This window comes from Amblyomma americanum, chromosome 10 (assembly GCF_052857255.1).
Source record: "Amblyomma americanum isolate KBUSLIRL-KWMA chromosome 10, ASM5285725v1, whole genome shotgun sequence".
Classification (NCBI taxonomy): Eukaryota; Metazoa; Arthropoda; class Arachnida; order Ixodida; family Ixodidae; genus Amblyomma; species Amblyomma americanum.
In genome coordinates this window covers 43,337,280-43,355,618 of record NC_135506.1, presented here as the reverse complement: position 1 = coordinate 43,355,618, position 18,339 = coordinate 43,337,280, and the positions used below count along the sequence as shown (strand labels likewise).

The window sequence follows — 18,339 nt, the reverse complement described above, 5'->3', positions numbered from 1 at the left end:
ACACTCTCCGCCTCTTATTCTTAGGTGCAACTTGATTCATGATGTTCTGACGTCATGTGATCTATCAGCGGTCATATAAGTTGCCGGCTCCCAACACAACGTCACCTGAAGGGCGCTCTTTTGGTGACAAGCCTGCTTAAAGTCAGGAAGGAGGGGGAGGGGGGGGGTCTCAGACACCCCGGAGGACCCTTCCCCCCGCCCCAGTATTGACACGTGATCTGAGACCGCCCGTGCTAGACTGTAGGGACTGCACAATTCCGAAGTACGTAGCCATTTTTATTCTTCTTAGTGGTTGTCAGAACATTTTTTTCCTATCGTTTTTCCATCCAAGAATCACTTACATGTTTTATAGAACTCAAGACCGAGAAGAATAAAAAGTCGGCGGTACCACAAAAAAGGCTGGAATAAAAAGAGGCAACTTGTGCTCTCAAACCGCGAGTCAGTCCAGAGCTACATATAGCGAGAACGAACACACTGGCAAAGCGAGAGGATCGTTTGTTTCAGCTCTGCCATAAATTGAGCAAACAACTGCCATAAATTGAGCAAACAACAACACTTAAAACACTATTCCTCCCCTTTGTATAAAATGATGGGCAAAACAGGCCGCCAGCCGCCGGTTTCTCTCTCTCTATTTTCGTTTTCACCTGCGGTCGAATCACTAGAGACACCCCTTCGATGGATAGAAACACCACACAGGGACTATATAAGGTTAAATAAATCATTGGACGGTGAATCTCGTTTACCTATCTTTGCACGCAAGAATCTCAAAGCCTAATACTTAGAGGGAATCATGAAGACTAGCTGGCAGTTCTCCTGCCGTAGAATCGCAGCCGTCCCCGTCTTTTGCGGATGCCTGAAACGTCTTCTTGACTTTCCGTTAACGGGAGTCGCAGGCTCCAGCCGGTTCCGACTGGTATTGTGCAGTCCAGGAAAGTCCAAGGGTTATTTTGCAGTTCAAGGAAATACGTAACCCAGCAATTCTGCTTTGCACTTCATAACCGTTCACATATAGGCCAGTAATTTGCAGCCACAAAACTTTAAAATTTCTTCCGCCAAAGGTGAGATGTGGTGGCGCAGTACGGGTACAGGCAAGAAGTTTTAAATAAACCTAGCTAATTCAATCCTGTTTCACACCTTTAGCTACTTCAATCATATTTCACACTGTTGCAGCTGCTCCATCAGTAAAGTGAAGCTACATCATTTTTGTTTTCAACCTTCGTCCATGTTCCACCGTTCATCCGTGAGACCTGCACGGAGTCTCGATGCAGCGTAATGACGACGAAGCTATAGAAGAATAACACATAGTGAACCTCCTGCATACTACGCTTGCTAACGATGAGCCATCCGCAGCCATCCCGCTTAGTGCCTACGCAAGGAAAACCCGCCATTCCATGAATGCAGTGCAATGTGTGGGCACCGCGGCTGCAGAGTGGCTCGAGGCCATTCAAAATGCAGTTGTGAAACTCTATCGCTTCTAGCAGGGGTCTCCTTGGGCGCATATCCTGTCTCAATGCGGGAACTTTGACCCGCAGTGACGTTGCTGCTTGTGCGGAAGACTACCACATTGCCAAAACAAGCACCGAAGCTTCGCGACAACTCTTGCTTATGAAAAGTATCTCTCTCAAGTGGTAAAGTACGCTCACTGCCACAAGAAGCGGAGAAGAAGCGTCTCGGCTAGTCGATGAATTATCCGCCTGCAACATCTATAAAAAGCTGAAGACCTCAGCGCGGCAAACAGCCATGTTCCGCAGCTTTCGCGCAATAGTTGTTTTCGACGCGTAATAAAGAAACACTAAGCAATCCGGAAAACCACGAGGCAAGAAAAAAGACATGCAGGAAGCATCGTAAGGTAAGGTTAGTCGTTGCCAAACGGTGTGCAAGTATACAGCCCCTATCAAAAGTATGCAGCCCAAGGGGTTTGCTTGTGCGGTGTGCAGCATGCAACGTTATGCACCCTCAGCGACCGTAATCTATCGAAAGGGGATTGGCTTCGCGTCCTCAGTCCTTCCGATCTTTGGACTGCTATAGACGTGCTTCAGAGCCCCGCTAAACGGCTTGTAAGCAAACCCTTTGGGCTGTACACTTTCGACGCGAGTTGTATGCCCTAGTCTACAAGCGCTACGTTCCACTCTGGTAAGCAGAATGAAAAAGCGGAACAGATGCGTTGAGGGCTTCAAACAGATCCAAAAATCTGATCACCTATATATCAAGAAGATTTTTAGGAATTGCTGTTTGATCTGTACTAAGCGTTGAGAACGCTGTTTAAATGGTGTCCTCTACAGGTTACTCGGAGGCCAAGCGTGCTAATTACAGCTTATTAATCTGCGCTTTATTAATTTATTTATATATTTATTTATTGCTACCTCAAAGGCCCCATTGAAGCGGTATTACATCGTCCAAGCGCGCTACACTGCATCGGTACTGTTTCCAAGCCCACCATGCTGAAGCGCTGTTATATATGGTCTCATGGCAAGAATAATCCAAGAACTGGTCAATTTGCGTCGGATATGGGCGGTACCGCCCTGCAGTGCTTTCACAATACAATGGCTTCATATACACTGGCACCGGGCTTGCACTCTAAAAATTCTCTCGCTTGTTTGATGGCAAATCGGCCCTGCCAAAAGCATAAGGCCCGCGTGCGGGTTGGGGGAGCTGTGCAGCGGCGGCTACTCTTCCAAGTTAAGAATAGAGTAGCCCAAGAGTAACCCAAGAGTGCAACGTAGGCAGAGACGTTTTCATGCGAGCGATGTTAGGCGTAATGAACGCGCACACAGGACGACATGCGAAAATGGAGCACTCGGATTAACCGGCTACATGTACACGAGGCAGGTTTCTTCATCTGTGTACGCTGGCTCCGCAGCCAAACTGTCGGATACCCGTGAGCTCGAAGTGTTGGCGGGAAGCCCTTTGCAGCTCGGCGTGGATTGGCTGGGGATTTTCCGACTGTACGGCGCCTCCGTATCACGGCGCCAGGCTGAGAGGAAGTTGGACATACGGCTCTGCGGAAAAAGAAATGTTTCAATAGGTCATTAGCGGACCGACCGAGGAGACCGCGACAGGTAGGCAGCGTATGTCAGCACCACAGAAAGTTTACTCGAATATTGAAAATTGGTTTTTGAGGAAAGAGTAACTGTCTCGCATATCTCGGTGGACACCCGAACTAGTTTACGCATTCTGAAAGCATAGCCTCTAATGCTCCACCCGATACCTAGCCGCAGGTTCGCGACATCTTTCGTCCTGTTGCAGCTGCCAAGACCTGCCGTCTCCGCTCATAACCTTGGAATTGCCAGTAAAAACAATAAATATATTTTCTTGCATCGCAAACGCTACTGATCCCGTGTTGCCGGGTTCGAACCCGACTGCGGCGGCTGCGTTTTTATGGAGGAAAAAGCGCTAAGGCGCCCGTGTGCTGTGCGATGTCTATCTGTCTGTTGTTGCCAGGAAGAATGAAAAGGAAAGTGCACAGGCCTGCTCACTGGCTCAAGCCGAGCCACAATCGATACCACGTGCAGATAGTAGGAGAGTTGAAAGATGGGATAGAGAGACAGGATAGTAAAGACGCTCTAAAGACAAGGCCGATCCCGGAGGTAGTACAGTACCGGGCCAACCGGTGGCGGGAGTGAAGCATCCTTCAAACTCTCCGCCACATTTCCAAAAATAAGTCCAATTGGACCCGTAACAGATACTCTACGATGTCAGTGCACGTTAAAGATCACCAGGTGATCGAAATTATTTCCGGAGCCCTCCACTACGGCACCTCTTGATTCCCTTCTTCTTTCATTCCATCCTTTATCCCTTCCCCTAAGGCGCGGTTCAGGTGTCCAACGATATATGAGACAGATACTGCGCCATTTCCTTTCCCCAAAAACCAATTATTACTATTATTATTAATATAGCAAACGCGAGAAGCATTATGTTCGTCCTCAGCTTCTTCATTTCGCTTACCTCGCAGTTCTGAGAGTCCGAAAATACCGATTTGAAGAGAGCGTCGCGTAATTGTTAAATGCATTACTTTAAGAACCAAAGCATTAACATACTGGGAATGGGGACAAAGCCGGCCCTTGCAGAGCACAAGGACAGAGATGTCATAACCGTTCTCTTTGTTTGCTTACGTGGCACTTGGCCCATAGAAGCGAAAGAAAAAGAAGGTAGAGCGCTGCGTATGCAGGAGCACAAAAACACTAAGTTCACAAAAGACAGGGAAACCTGGGAGTCAAAACCGGCCCTTAGACGGGCTAACTCTAATGTCCTTTGCAGAGTAGGAAGTATTTTGCTTGCTGGAGGGCCCGGTGATGTTTTTGACTCCCAAATGGGCGCGAGTTGGAAGGACGGAGCCTCCGAAAATCTTAATTAAAGCACCCGATTCCGCATTCCAAAAACATGAGTGAAGAATGCTGAAGCAGTAATGGGTCGCAACCACCTCACAATAATCAGCAGGAATCCACAATGGCGCTCCCAGTGAAAACTACCGTCCAGTATGTTTGTCTGCAAGGATGGGCCACATTTGAAGCTTGGATGTAGTTACTTCCATTCCCACTGCTTGGCTATGAATCAATGCAGATCGCAATTACATCTCTATAAAACACCGTGCGATGTGGCCATTCACTCCTTCACTCCTAGACTTGCCTCTCATCCTGGAGCGTACAACTCATGACTACCTGCCTTCTTGTTCTGTAAATTATCAAATTATTACAACCTGCACGGCGGCACCCTGTCATCGGTAAAATGTCGGAGTGCACGCGGATTAAGGTAGCTGCAGAGAGATGTCTGCTGTTTCCTACCTATTTTACTCGACGTCGTGTCTACACACTTGCCCAATTGGAAGCAATGCTGACTTGCCACAACAAAGCGATGCGTGTGATCCGGGACGCATAATCAAAACGCTGACAAAAAACTGCGCTGGCTGTTCCGGTTGACCACCAGATCAACCTGCCGTTTCCTCATACTCCGTCGGAAAGGCGTGAAGGGTGACAGCAGTGTTAAGAGTGATGCTTTCGTTGAATTATACCGCAAGAAATAGCTAGCAATCGCTGGGGTGTGTTTCGGTGCTTTCAACGTCAGTATAACTGTCTCTATTTGCAGAGACTGTGAAAAAAAAGAAAAGAACAGGCCAGTCGCTGTATTCCTGTTTGCTCATAAGACCTAAGAAATTCGATTGAATTTATGCGACAGGCATATGTAGAGCGTTTTGTCTCTCTTTATTCATCGCTACTATCGCACCAGGATACCCACGACCCGTTGCATTTCGGCCCATCGCACACTTTCAGGCATCTAGTCTCGAAAAGATTAAATAGGTTCTGGCATGGCCGTGAGTATATTATATAGATTTATTCCGTGAACCTCAGGCTAACTGCCGTATGCTGCAATGTAAAAACAACGAGCATACGGCTATATTGATTTAAATGATATATTTTTACTAAGAAATATCAAAAATTTCTCCCTACAGACAAAATGCGTTCAAACTTCTTCCTTCTCTTCTTCACAATGAATTTCTCAAAAAACAAATTATTTATTGTGAGATATTAATATTATAAAGACAACATTACAGTATACCAGTCATTTAGGTACAAAGGTGCTTGTTCACCGCCATCTAGTCGCATCGTTCGCGTCATAAAGTTGTTTGATTGCTTCGTAATAGCGCTTGAAACACTCCATCTTACCTTCGCCGCCCAAATTTTGTTCAGAGGCCTTTTCATCCTTCTGCCTTCTGTCTTACTATTCTTTTCGTAAGATTTGCGGGAAAAAACGACAAAACGACGCGAATTTTAACTATGGAAAACAAACCTACAATGCTTTCGCGGTAGACTGTGAAACGCAAAATATTGCGAGGAAGCTCAGTATGGGAGTCGCTTGGCAGACCATGCACAAATAGTCTTCCACACTCAGCTGCACATTTCATGCAGAGGATTTCGAACAACAACGTGAATCACATAGCTGGGCCAGCCGCAACAAGCAGTACTTTTCCTTTTCAAAGGGAGCGAAGAAGAGGGCTGTGAAGAAACGCGAGGAAGACGAAGCGAGCGGCTATAAAAGCGGGAGCCAATCGAACGCCAGCGTCAGCTGTCCGGGAGCCACGGCCGAGACCAGTTGGGTGGCCACGTCGGCAAGTACCCTTTCGCCATCCAGCCTTCCACCGGTCGCTGAGATGTGCTTTCATTCATTCACCTCCACCTGTGTCAAGCTTATAGCGTCCCCATGATTTGACACCTGCTTCGAGGAAGCCTTGATGCAGCGTTCGCCGTGGACGACTCCGCGGGAGGATGGACGATCCTTGCGGAACCTGGCCGAAGCGTTGAGGGAAAGGCCCCGAAGACAAGCCTAGCCGTGCTCCGCTCGTCCGCTTCTGACGTCATGGCATCTCACTTCCAAGGGCGCGGCAACACAAAAGAGCCGCAGCCGTTGGGCCGACCAGTTTGGATGTTACTTCGCCACAACAGAGACCACTCCTGTCCTGCTTCTCCTGCCGAGGTTCCAGGATTCCTCCCCGGTCCTCCTACGACGCGTTGGTTCGGGTGACCTCTTGAGCGAGAACCAGCCGGTGCGCAACCTGCCTGACGGTCCCGGACGCTGCAAGGTCTCTCTATGGAAGTATCCAGGGGCGCTGAAGGGGGAGGCCCCGAAGACGAGCCTAGTCGTGGCTTCACAATAGGCTCTGCTCGTCCGCTTCTGTTCATGGCCACATTCCAAGGGCGCTGAAACACGAAAGAGCCGCAGCAGTTGAGCCGACCAGTTCGGCTGTTACCTGCCCATAGCAACGACTGCCTCGTGGCGCCTATTACTGTGGACGCCGTCTAGGAGCGGTAAAGGGATCCTCTGGCATTGCTACCGCTTGGACTAACATTAATAATCCCTGTAATCAGTCCAGAGCCACTGGCACCTTCTGGACGGTCCTGATAACTGCCTTCGCAGCGGAACTGCAAGGACTCTCTTCAAGGTGCACGAAGTTATGGTGTTTTGACAGTGTGCTTGTTGTACAAGCGAACTTGTTCGTAACCGTCTTCCCCGGCTATTCCCTGCAGAACAGGCTTGACGGCCCTCCAGCCGGTGCGCAAACTGCCTGACGGTCCCGGACGCTGCAAGGTCTCTCCATGGAAGTATCCAGGGGCGTTGAAGGGGGAGGCCCCGAAGACGAGCCTAGTCGTGGCTTCACAATAGGCTCTGCTCGTCCGCTTCTGTTCATGGCCACATTCCAAGGGCGCTGCAACACGAAAGAGCCGCCGCAGTTGAGCCGACCAGTTCGGCTGTTACCTGCCCATAGCAACGACTGCCTCGTGGCGCCTATTACTGTGGACGCCGTCGAGGAGCGGTAAAGGGACCCTCTGGCATTGCTACCGCTTGGACTATCATTAATAATCCCTGTGATCAGTCCAGAGCCACTGGCACCTTCTGGACGGTCCTGATAACTGCCTTCGCAGCGGAACTGCAAGGACTCTCTTCAAGGTGCACGAAGTTATGGTGTTTTGACAGTGTGCTTGTTGTACAAGCGAACTTGTTCGTAACCGTCTTCCCCGGCTCTTCCCTGTAGAATAGGCTTGACGGCCCTCCAGTCGGTGCGCAACCTGCCTGACGGTCCCGGACGCTGCAAGGTCTCTCCATGGAAGTATCCAGGGGCGTTGAAGGGGGAGGCCCCGAAGACGAGCCTAGTCGTGGCTTCACAATAGGCTCTGCTCGTCCGCTTCTGTTCATGGCCACATTCCAAGGGCGCTGCAACACGAAAGAGCCGCAGCAGTTGAGCCGACCAGTTCGGCTGTTACCTGCCCATAGCAACGACTGCCTCGTGGCGCCTATTACTGTGGACGCCGTCGAGGAGCGGTAAAGGGATCCTCTGGCATTGCTACCGCTTGGACTATCATTAATAATCCCTGTGATCAGTCCAGAGCCACTGGCACCTTCTGGACGGTCCTGATAACTGCCTTCGCAGCGGAACTGGAAGGACTCTCTTCAAGGTGCACGAAGTTCTGGTGTGTTGACAGTTTGTTTGTTGTACAAGCGAACTTGTTCGTAACCGTCTTCCCCAGCTCTTCCCTGCAGATCAGGCTTGACGGCCCTCCAGTCGGTGCGCAACCTGCCTGACGGTCCCGGACGCTGCAAGGTCTCTCCATGGAAGTATCCAGGGGCGTTGAAGGGGGAGGCCCCGAAGACGAGCCTAGTCGTGGCTTCACAATAGGCTCTGCTCGTCCGCTTCTGTTCATGGCCACATTCCAAGGGCGCTGCAACACGAAAGAGCCGCAGCAGTTGAGCCGACCAGTTCGGCTGTTACCTGCCCATAGCAACGACTGCCTCGTGGCGCCTATTACTGTGGACGCCGTCGAGGAGCGGTAAAGGGACCCTCTGGCATTGCTACCGCTGTGACTAACACTAATAATCGCTTTGAACAGTCCAGAGCCGCTGGCACCTTCTGGACGGTCCTGATAACTGCCTTCGCAGCAGAACTACAAGGACTCTCTTCAAGGTGCACGAAGTTCTAGTGTTGACAGTGTGCTTGTTGTACAAGCGAACTTGTTCGTAACCGTCTTCCCCAGCTCTTCCCTGCAGATCAGGCTTGACGGCCCTCCAGTCGGTGCGCAACCTGCCTGACGGTCCCGGACGCTGCAAGGTCTCTCCATGGAAGTATCCAGGGGCGTTGAAGGGGGAGGCCCCGAAGACGAGCCTAGTCGTGGCTTCACAATAGGCTCTGCTCGTCCGCTTCTGTTCATGGCCACATTCCAAGGGCGCTGCAACACGAAAGAGCCGCAGCAGTTGAGCCGACCAGTTCGGCTGTTACCTGCCCATAGCAACGACTGCCTTGTGGCGCCTATTACTATGGACGCCGTCGGGGAGCGGTAAAGGGATCCTCTGGCATTGCTACCGCTGTGACTAACACTAATAATCGCTTTGAACAGTCCAGAGCCGCTGGCACCTTCTGGACGGTCCTGATAACTGCCTTCGCAGCAGAACTACAAGGACTCTCTTCAAGGTGCACGAAGTTCTAGTGTTCACAGTGTGCTTGTTGTACAAGCGAACTTGTTCGTAACCGTCTTCCCCGGCTCATCCCTGCAGAACAGGCTTGACGGCCCTCCAGCCGGTGCGCAACCTGCTTGACGGTCCCGGACGCTGCAAGGTCTCTCCATGGAAGTATCCAGGGGCGTTGAAGGGGGAGGCCCCGAAGACGAGCCTAGTCGTGGCTTCACAATAGGCTCTGCTCGTCCGCTTCTGTTCATGGCCACATTCCAAGGGCGCTGCAACACGAAAGAGCCGCAGCAGTTGAGCCGACCAGTTCGGCTGTTACCTGCCCATAGCAACGACTGCCTCGTGGCGCCTATTACTGTGGACGCCGTCGAGGAGCGGTAAAGGGATCCTCTGGCATTGCTACCGCTTGGACTATCATTAATAATCCCTGTGATCAGTCCAGAGCCACTGGCACCTTCTGGACGGTCCTGATAACTGCCTTCGCAGCGGAACTGGAAGGACTCTCTTCAAGGTGCACGAAGTTCTGGTGTGTTGACAGTTTGTTTGTTGCACAAGCGAACTTGTTCGTAACCGTCTTCCCCAGCTCTTCCCTGCAGATCAGGCTTGACGGCCCTCCAGTCGGTGCGCAACCTGCCTGACGGTCCCGGACGCTGCAAGGTCTCTCCATGGAAGTATCCAGGGGCGTTGAAGGGGGAGGCCCCGAAGACGAGCCTAGTCGTGGCTTCACAATAGGCTCTGCTCGTCCGCTTCTGTTCATGGCCACATTCCAAGGGCGCTGCAACACGAAAGAGCCGCAGCAGTTGAGCCGACCAGTTCGGCTGTTACCTGCCCATAGCAACGACTGCCTCGTGGCGCCTATTACTGTGGACGCCGTCGAGGAGCGGTAAAGGGACCCTCTGGCATTGCTACCGCTGTGACTAACACTAATAATCGCTTTGAACAGTCCAGAGCCGCTGGCACCTTCTGGACGGTCCTGATAACTGCCTTCGCAGCAGAACTACAAGGACTCTCTTCAAGGTGCACGAAGTTCTAGTGTTGACAGTGTGCTTGTTGTACAAGCGAACTTGTTCGTAACCGTCTTCCCCGGCTCATCCCTGCAGAACAGGCTTGACGGCCCTCCAGCCGGGTCGCAACCTGCCTGACGGTCCCGGACGCTGCAAGGTCTCTCCATGGAAGTATCCAGGGGCGTTGAAGGGGGAGGCCCCGAAGACGAGCCTAGTCGTGGCTTCACAATAGGCTCTGCTCGTCCGCTTCTGTTCATGGCCACATTCCAAGGGCACTGCAACACGAAAGAGCCGCAGCAGTTGAGCCGACCAGTTCGGCTGTTACCTGCCCATAGCAACGACTGCCTCGTGGCGCCTATTACTGTGGACGCCGTCGAGGAGCGGTAAAGGGACCCTCTGGCATTGCTACCGCTTGGACTAACATTAATAATACCTGTGATCAGTCCAGAGCCACTGGTACCTTCTCGACGGTCCTGATAACAGCCTTCGCAGCGGAACTGCAAGTACTCTCTTCAAGGTGCACGAAGTTATGGTGTTTTGACAGTGTGCTTGTTGTACGAGCGAACTTGTTCGTAACCGTCTTCCCCGGCTCTTCCCTGTAGAACAGGCTTGACGGCCCTCCAGTCGGTGCGCAACCTGCCTGACGGTCCCGGACGCTGCAAGGTCTCTCCATGGAAGTATCCAGGGGCGTTGAAGGGGGAGGCCCCGAAGACGAGCCTAGTCGTGGCTTCACAATAGGCTCTGCTCGTCCGCTTCTGTTCATGGCCACATTCCAAGGGCGCTGCAACACGAAAGAGCCGCAGCAGTTGAGCCGACCAGTTCGGCTGTTACCTGCCCATAGCAACGACTGCCTTGTGGCGCCTATTACTATGGACGCCGTCGAGGAGCGGTAAAGGGATCCTCTGGCATTGCTACCGCTGTGACTAACACTAATAATCGCTTTGAACAGTCCAGAGCCGCTGGCACCTTCTGGACGGTCCTGATAACTGCCTTCGCAGCAGAACTACAAGGACTCTCTTCAAGGTGCACGAAGTTCTAGTGCTGACAGTGTGCTTGTTGTACAAGCGAACTTGTTCGTAACCGTCTTCCCCAGCTCTTCCCTGCAGATCAGGCTTGACGGCCCTCCAGTCGGTGCGCAACCTGCCTGACGGTCCCGGACGCTGCAAGGTCTCTCCATGGAAGTATCCAGGGGCGTTGAAGGGGGAGGCCCCGAAGACGAGCCTAGTCGTGGCTTCACAATAGGCTCTGCTCGTCCGCTTCTGTTCATGGCCACATTCCAAGGGCGCTGCAACACGAAAGAGCCGCAGCAGTTGAGCCGACCAGTTCGGCTGTTACCTGCCCATAGCAACGACTGCCTTGTGGCGCCTATTACTATGGACGCCGTCGGGGAGCGGTAAAGGGATCCTCTGGCATTGCTACCGCTGTGACTAACACTAATAATCGCTTTGAACAGTCCAGAGCCGCTGGCACCTTCTGGACGGTCCTGATAACTGCCTTCGCAGCAGAACTACAAGGACTCTCTTCAAGGTGCACGAAGTTCTAGTGTTCACAGTGTGCTTGTTGTACAAGCGAACTTGTTCGTAACCGTCTTCCCCGGCTCATCCCTGCAGAACAGGCTTGACGGCCCTCCAGCCGGTGCGCAACCTGCTAGACGGTCCCGGACGCTGCAAGGTCTCTCCATGGAAGTATCCAGGGGCGTTGAAGGGGGAGGCCCCGAAGACGAGCCTAGTCGTGGCTTCACAATAGGCTCTGCTCGTCCGCTTCTGTTCATGGCCACATTCCAAGGGCGCTGCAACACGAAAGAGCCGCAGCAGTTGAGCCGACCAGTTCGGCTGTTACCTGCCCATAGCAACGACTGCCTCGTGGCGCCTATTACTGTGGACGCCGTCGAGGAGCGGTAAAGGGATCCTCTGGCATTGCTACCGCTTGGACTATCATTAATAATCCCTGTGATCAGTCCAGAGCCACTGGCACCTTCTGGACGGTCCTGATAACTGCCTTCGCAGCGGAACTGGAAGGACTCTCTTCAAGGTGCACGAAGTTCTGGTGTGTTGACAGTTTGTTTGTTGCACAAGCGAACTTGTTCGTAACCGTCTTCCCCAGCTCTTCCCTGCAGATCAGGCTTGACGGCCCTCCAGTCGGTGCGCAACCTGCCTGACGGTCCCGGACGCTGCAAGGTCTCTCCATGGAAGTATCCAGGGGCGTTGAAGGGGGAGGCCCCGAAGACGAGCCTAGTCGTGGCTTCACAATAGGCTCTGCTCGTCCGCTTCTGTTCATGGCCACATTCCAAGGGCGCTGCAACACGAAAGAGCCGCAGCAGTTGAGCCGACCAGTTCGGCTGTTACCTGCCCATAGCAACGACTGCCTCGTGGCGCCTATTACTGTGGACGCCGTCGAGGAGCGGTAAAGGGACCCTCTGGCATTGCTACCGCTGTGACTAACACTAATAATCGCTTTGAACAGTCCAGAGCCGCTGGCACCTTCTGGACGGTCCTGATAACTGCCTTCGCAGCAGAACTACAAGGACTCTCTTCAAGGTGCACGAAGTTCTAGTGTTGACAGTGTGCTTGTTGTACAAGCGAACTTGTTCGTAACCGTCTTCCCCGGCTCATCCCTGCAGAACAGGCTTGACGGCCCTCCAGCCGGGTCGCAACCTGCCTGACGGTCCCGGACGCTGCAAGGTCTCTCCATGGAAGTATCCAGGGGCGTTGAAGGGGGAGGCCCCGAAGACGAGCCTAGTCGTGGCTTCACAATAGGCTCTGCTCGTCCGCTTCTGTTCATGGCCACATTCCAAGGGCACTGCAACACGAAAGAGCCGCAGCAGTTGAGCCGACCAGTTCGGCTGTTACCTGCCCATAGCAACGACTGCCTCGTGGCGCCTATTACTGTGGACGCCGTCGAGGAGCGGTAAAGGGACCCTCTGGCATTGCTACCGCTTGGACTAACATTAATAATACCTGTGATCAGTCCAGAGCCACTGGTACCTTCTGGACGGTCCTGATAACAGCCTTCGCAGCGGAACTGCAAGTACTCTCTTCAAGGTGCACGAAGTTATGGTGTTTTGACAGTGTGCTTGTTGTACGAGCGAACTTGTTCGTAACCGTCTTCCCCGGCTCTTCCCTGTAGAACAGGCTTGACGGCCCTCCAGTCGGTGCGCAACCTGCCTGACGGTCCCGGACGCTGCAAGGTCTCTCCATGGAAGTATCCAGGGGCGTTGAAGGGGGAGGCCCCGAAGACGAGCCTAGTCGTGGCTTCACAATAGGCTCTGCTCGTCCGCTTCTGTTCATGGCCACATTCCAAGGGCGCTGCAACACGAAAGAGCCGCAGCAGTTGAGCCGACCAGTTCGGCTGTTACCTGCCCATAGCAACGACTGCCTTGTGGCGCCTATTACTATGGACGCCGTCGAGGAGCGGTAAAGGGATCCTCTGGCATTGCTACCGCTGTGACTAACACTAATAATCGCTTTGAACAGTCCAGAGCCGCTGGCACCTTCTGGACGGTCCTGATAACTGCCTTCGCAGCAGAACTACAAGGACTCTCTTCAAGGTGCACGAAGTTCTAGTGCTGACAGTGTGCTTGTTGTACAAGCGAACTTGTTCGTAACCGTCTTCCCCGGCTCATCCCTGCAGAACAGGCTTGACGGCCCTCCAGCCGGTGCGCAACCTGCCTGACGGTCCCGGACGCTGCAAGGTCTCTCCATGGAAGTATCCAGGGGCGTTGAAGGGGGAGGCCCCGAAGACGAGCCTAGTCGTGGCTTCACAATAGGCTCTGCTCGTCCGCTTCTGTTCATGGCCACATTCCAAGGGCGCTGCAACACGAAAGAGCCGCAGCAGTTGAGCCGACCAGTTCGGCTGTTACCTGCCCATAGCAACGACTGCCTCGTGGCGCCTATTACTGTGGACGCCGTCGAGGAGCGGTAAAGGGACCCTCTGGCATTGCTACCGCTTGGACTATCATTAATAATCCCTGTGATCAGTCCAGAGCCACTGGCACCTTCTGGACGGTCCTGATAACTGCCTTCGCAGCGGAACTGGAAGGACTCTCTTCAAGGTGCACGAAGTTCTGGTGTGTTGACAGTTTGTTTGTTGTACAAGCGAACTTGTTCGTAACCGTCTTCCCCAGCTCTTCCATGCAGATCAGGCTTGACGGCCCTCCAGCCGGTGCGCAACCTGCCCGACGGTCCCGGACGCTGCAAGGTCTCTCCATGGAAGTATCCAGGGGCGTTGAAGGGGGAGGCCTCGAAGACGAGCTTAGGCGTGGCTTCACAATAGGCTCTGCTCGTCCGCTTCTGTTCATGGCCACATTCCAAGGGCGCTGCAACACGAAATAGCCGCAGCAGTTGAGCCGACCAGTTCGGCTGTTACCTGTCCATAGCAACGACTGCCTCGTGGCGCCTATTACTGTGGACGCCGTCGAGGAGCGGTAACGGGATCCTCTGGCATTGCTACCGCTTGGACTATCATTAATAATCTCTGTGATCAGTCCAGAGCCACTGGCACCTTCTGGATGGTCCTGATAACTGCCTTCGCAGCGGAACTGGAAGGACTATCTTCAAGGTGCACGAAGTTCTGGTGTGTTGACAGTTTGTTGTACAAGCGAACTTGTTCGTAACCGTCTTCCCCAGCTCTTCCCTGCAGATCAGGCTTGACGGCCCTCCAGCCGGTGCGCAACCTGCCTGACGGTCCCGGACGCTGCAAGGTCTCTCCATGGAAGTATCCAGGGGCGTTGAAGGGGGAGGCCCCGAAGACGAGCCTAGTCGTGGCTTCACAATAGGCTCTGCTCGTCCGCTTCTGTTCATGGCCACATTCCAAGGGCGCTGCAACACGAAAGAGCCGCAGCAGTTGAGCCGACCAGTTCGGCTGTTACCTGCCCATAGCAACGACTGCCTCGTGGCGCCTATTACTGTGGACGCCGTCGAGGAGCGGTAAAGGGACCCTCTGGCATTGCTACCGCTGTGACTAACACTAATAATCGCTTTGAACAGTCCAGAGCCGCTGGCACCTTCTGGACGGTCCTGATAACTGCCTTCGCAGCGGAACTACAAGGACTCTCTTCAAGGTGCACGAAGTTCTAGTGTTGACAGTGTGCTTGCTGTACGAGCGAACTTGTTCGTAACCGTCTTCCCCGGCTCATCCCTGCAGAACAGGCTTGACGGCCCTCCAGCCGGGTCGCAACCTGCCTGACGGTCCCGGACGCTGCAAGGTCTCTCCATGGAAGTATCCAGGGGCGTTGAAGGGGGAGGCCCCGAAGACGAGCCTAGTCGTGGCTTCACAATAGGCTCTGCTCGTCCGCTTCTGTTCATGGCCACATTCCAAGGGCGCTGCAACACGAAAGAGCCGCAGCAGTTGAGCCGACCAGTTCGGCTGTTACCTGCCCATAGCAACGACTGCCTCGTGGCGCCTATTACTGTGGACGCCGTCGAGGAGCGGTAAAGGGACCCTCTGGCATTGCTACCGCTTGGACTAACATTAATAATCCCTGTGATCAGTCCAGAGCCACTGGCACCTTCTGGACGGTCCTGATAACAGCCTTCGCAGCGGAACTGCAAGGACTCTCTTCAAGGTGCACGAAGTTATGGTGTTTTGACAGTGTGCTTGTTGTACGAGCGAACTTGTTCGTAACCGTCTTCCCCGGCTCTTCCCTGTAGAACAGGCTTGACGGCCCTCCAGTCGGTGCGCAACCTGCCTGACGGTCCCGGACGCTGCAAGGTCTCTCCATGGAAGTATCCAGGGGCGTTGAAGGGGGAGGCCCCGAAGACGAGCCTAGTCGTGGCTTCACAATAGGCTCTGCTCGTCCGCTTCTGTTCATGGCCACATTCCAAGGGCGCTGCAACACGAAAGAGCCGCAGCAGTTGAGCCGACCAGTTCGGCTGTTACCTGCCCATAGCAACGACTGCCTCGTGGCGCCTATTACTGTGGACGCCGTCGAGGAGCGGTAAAGGGATCCTCTGGCATTGCTACCGCTGGGACTAACACTAATAATCGCTTTGAACAGTCCAGAGCTGCTGGCACCTTCTGGACGGTCCTGATAACTGCCTTCGCAGCAGAACTACAAGGACTCTCTTCAAGGTGCACGAAGTTCTAGTGTTGAGTGTGCTTGTTGTACAAGCGAACTTGTTCGTAACCGTTTTCCCCGGCTCATCCCTGCAGAACAAGCTTGACGGCCCTCCAGCCGGGTCGCAACCTGCCTGACGCAGCGTCCCGGACGCTGCAAGGTCTCTCCATGGAAGTATCCAGGGGCGTTGAAGGGGGAGGCCCCGAAGACGAGCCTAGTCGTGGCTTCACAATAGGCTCTGCTCGTCCGCTTCTGTTCATGGCCACATTCCAAGGGCGCTGCAACACGAAAGAGCCGCAGCAGTTGCGCCGACCAGTTCGGCTGTTACCTGCCCATAGCAACGACTGCCTCGTGGCGCCTATTACTGTGGACGCCGTCGAGGAGTGGTAAAGGGATCCTCTGGCATTGCTACCGCTGTGACTAACACTAATAATCGCTTTGAACAGTCCAGAGCCGCTGGCACCTTCTGGACGGTCCTGATAACTGCCTTCGCAGCGGAACTACAAGGACTCTCTTCAAGGTGCACGAAGTTCTAGTGTTGACAGTGTGCTTGCTGTACGAGCGAACTTGTTCGTAACCGTCTTCCCCGGCTCATCCCTGCAGAACAGGCTTGACGGCCCTCCAGCCGGGTCGCAACCTGCCTGACGGTCCCGGACGCTGCAAGGTCTCTCCATGGAAGTATCCAGGGGCGTTGAAGGGGGAGGCCCCGAAGACGAGCCTAGTCGTGGCTTCACAATAGGCTCTGCTCGTCCGCTTCTGTTCATGGCCACATTCCAAGGGCGCTGCAACACGAAAGAGCCGCAGCAGTTGAGCCGACCAGTTCGGCTGTTACCTGCCCATAGCAACGACTGCCTCGTGGCGCCTATTACTGTGGACGCCGTCGAGGAGCGGTAAAGGGACCCTCTGGCATTGCTACCGCTTGGACTAACATTAATAATCCCTGTGATCAGTCCAGAGCCACTGGCACCTTCTGGACGGTCCTGATAACAGCCTTCGCAGCGGAACTGCAAGGACTCTCTTCAAGGTGCACGAAGTTATGGTGTTTTGACAGTGTGCTTGTTGTACGAGCGAACTTGTTCGTAACCGTCTTCCCCGGCTCTTCCCTGTAGAACAGGCTTGACGGCCCTCCAGTCGGTGCGCAACCTGCCTGACGGTCCCGGACGCTGCAAGGTCTCTCCATGGAAGTATCCAGGGGCGTTGAAGGGGGAGGCCCCGAAGACGAGCCTAGTCGTGGCTTCACAATAGGCTCTGCTCGTCCGCTTCTGTTCATGGCCACATTCCAAGGGCGCTGCAACACGAAAGAGCCGCAGCAGTTGAGCCGACCAGTTCGGCTGTTACCTGCCCATAGCAACGACTGCCTCGTGGCGCCTATTACTGTGGACGCCGTCGAGGAGCGGTAAAGGGATCCTCTGGCATTGCTACCGCTGGGACTAACACTAATAATCGCTTTGAACAGTCCAGAGCTGCTGGCACCTTCTGGACGGTCCTGATAACTGCCTTCGCAGCAGAACTACAAGGACTCTCTTCAAGGTGCACGAAGTTCTAGTGTTGAGTGTGCTTGTTGTACAAGCGAACTTGTTCGTAACCGTTTTCCCCGGCTCATCCCTGCAGAACAAGCTTGACGGCCCTCCAGCCGGGTCGCAACCTGCCTGACGCAGCGTCCCGGACGCTGCAAGGTCTCTCCATGGAAGTATCCAGGGGCGTTGAAGGGGGAGGCCCCGAAGACGAGCCTAGTCGTGGCTTCACAATAGGCTCTGCTCGTCCGCTTCTGTTCGTGGCCACATTCCAAGGGCGCTGCAACACGAAAGAGCCGCAGCAGTTGAGCCGACCAGTTTAGCTGTTACCTGCCCATAGCAAAGACTGACCTGAGGCGCTTTTACCAGCACTGTCGGGGAAGCTCGCGGGAGCTCTCTCGTTATGCCTGCTAGGTTTCGAGCGGGGCCAAATCTGCCGTACCATCGCTGGTCTTCACCGTGGCTCCCGGACAGCTGAAATAAATATGCAAAAAACTTGCTGTGGTGTCCTGTGGTTAATCTATGGCCTTCCAGCCGCGCAGCTTCAAAGCAGTAACTGCTTGACAGGCTGGTCACGAATTCCCCTGCTGAGAAGCTGCCTCCAAGTGGAGGCAACGGTGGTCTCCGTGCTATTTTGCTTCTCAGCAGGGTCTGACATTTCGGTTTTACTAATTCTAGCCGTACATGTAGGCTTTAGTTACTGCAACATTTGTGATGGTGGCCCTTTCGATAACCCTCTGGCCCTGTAAGCTCGTGGTGCATGTTAAACAAGCCAAAATGAATTCGTCCGAAGCCCGACTCTACACCGCCTCTATTT

The 18,339-nt window shown here is 53.7% G+C and overlaps 1 protein-coding gene across 34 annotated transcripts; it reads left to right on the top strand.

Moving 5' to 3' along the window:
• The first annotated feature begins 6,055 nt into the window (after nucleotides 1-6,055).
• On the top strand, nucleotides 6,056-18,019 carry LOC144108844 (uncharacterized). Of its 34 annotated transcripts, none has more exons than XR_013309518.1 (14): nucleotides 6,056-7,440; nucleotides 7,526-8,971; nucleotides 9,040-9,475; nucleotides 9,533-10,470; nucleotides 10,556-11,495; nucleotides 11,564-11,999; nucleotides 12,057-12,994; nucleotides 13,080-13,500; nucleotides 13,584-14,510; nucleotides 14,579-15,027; nucleotides 15,096-15,516; nucleotides 15,602-16,543; nucleotides 16,612-17,032; nucleotides 17,118-18,019. XR_013309518.1 is itself a non-coding variant. In XM_077642035.1 (10 exons), exons 4-5 carry the CDS (start codon nucleotides 13,149-13,151, stop codon nucleotides 13,717-13,719), a joined length of 354 nt encoding a protein of 117 aa, XP_077498161.1. In that variant the 5' UTR covers nucleotides 10,556-11,480; nucleotides 11,564-11,999; nucleotides 12,057-12,994; nucleotides 13,080-13,148; the 3' UTR covers nucleotides 13,720-14,510; nucleotides 14,579-15,027; nucleotides 15,096-15,516; nucleotides 15,602-16,543; nucleotides 16,612-17,032; nucleotides 17,118-18,019. The 34 variants fall into 34 exon arrangements, 30 of the variants coding, with proteins under 30 accessions (XP_077498161.1, XP_077498179.1, XP_077498178.1 ...); XR_013309519.1 differs by having other exon boundaries at nucleotides 13,080-13,515; XR_013309520.1 differs by lacking the exon at nucleotides 13,080-13,500.
• The last annotated feature ends 320 nt before the right edge of the window (nucleotides 18,020-18,339 follow it).

Coding starts and splice junctions, on each gene's coding strand:
- LOC144108844 (XM_077642035.1), top strand. CDS start 13,149: ATGGAAGTATCCAGGGGCGTTGAAGGGGGAGGCCCCGAAGACGAGCCT. Junction 13,367..13,583: donor ATGGACGCCGTCGAGGAGCG/GTAAAGGGATCC, acceptor TCATCCCTGCAG/AACAGGCTTGACGGCCCTCC.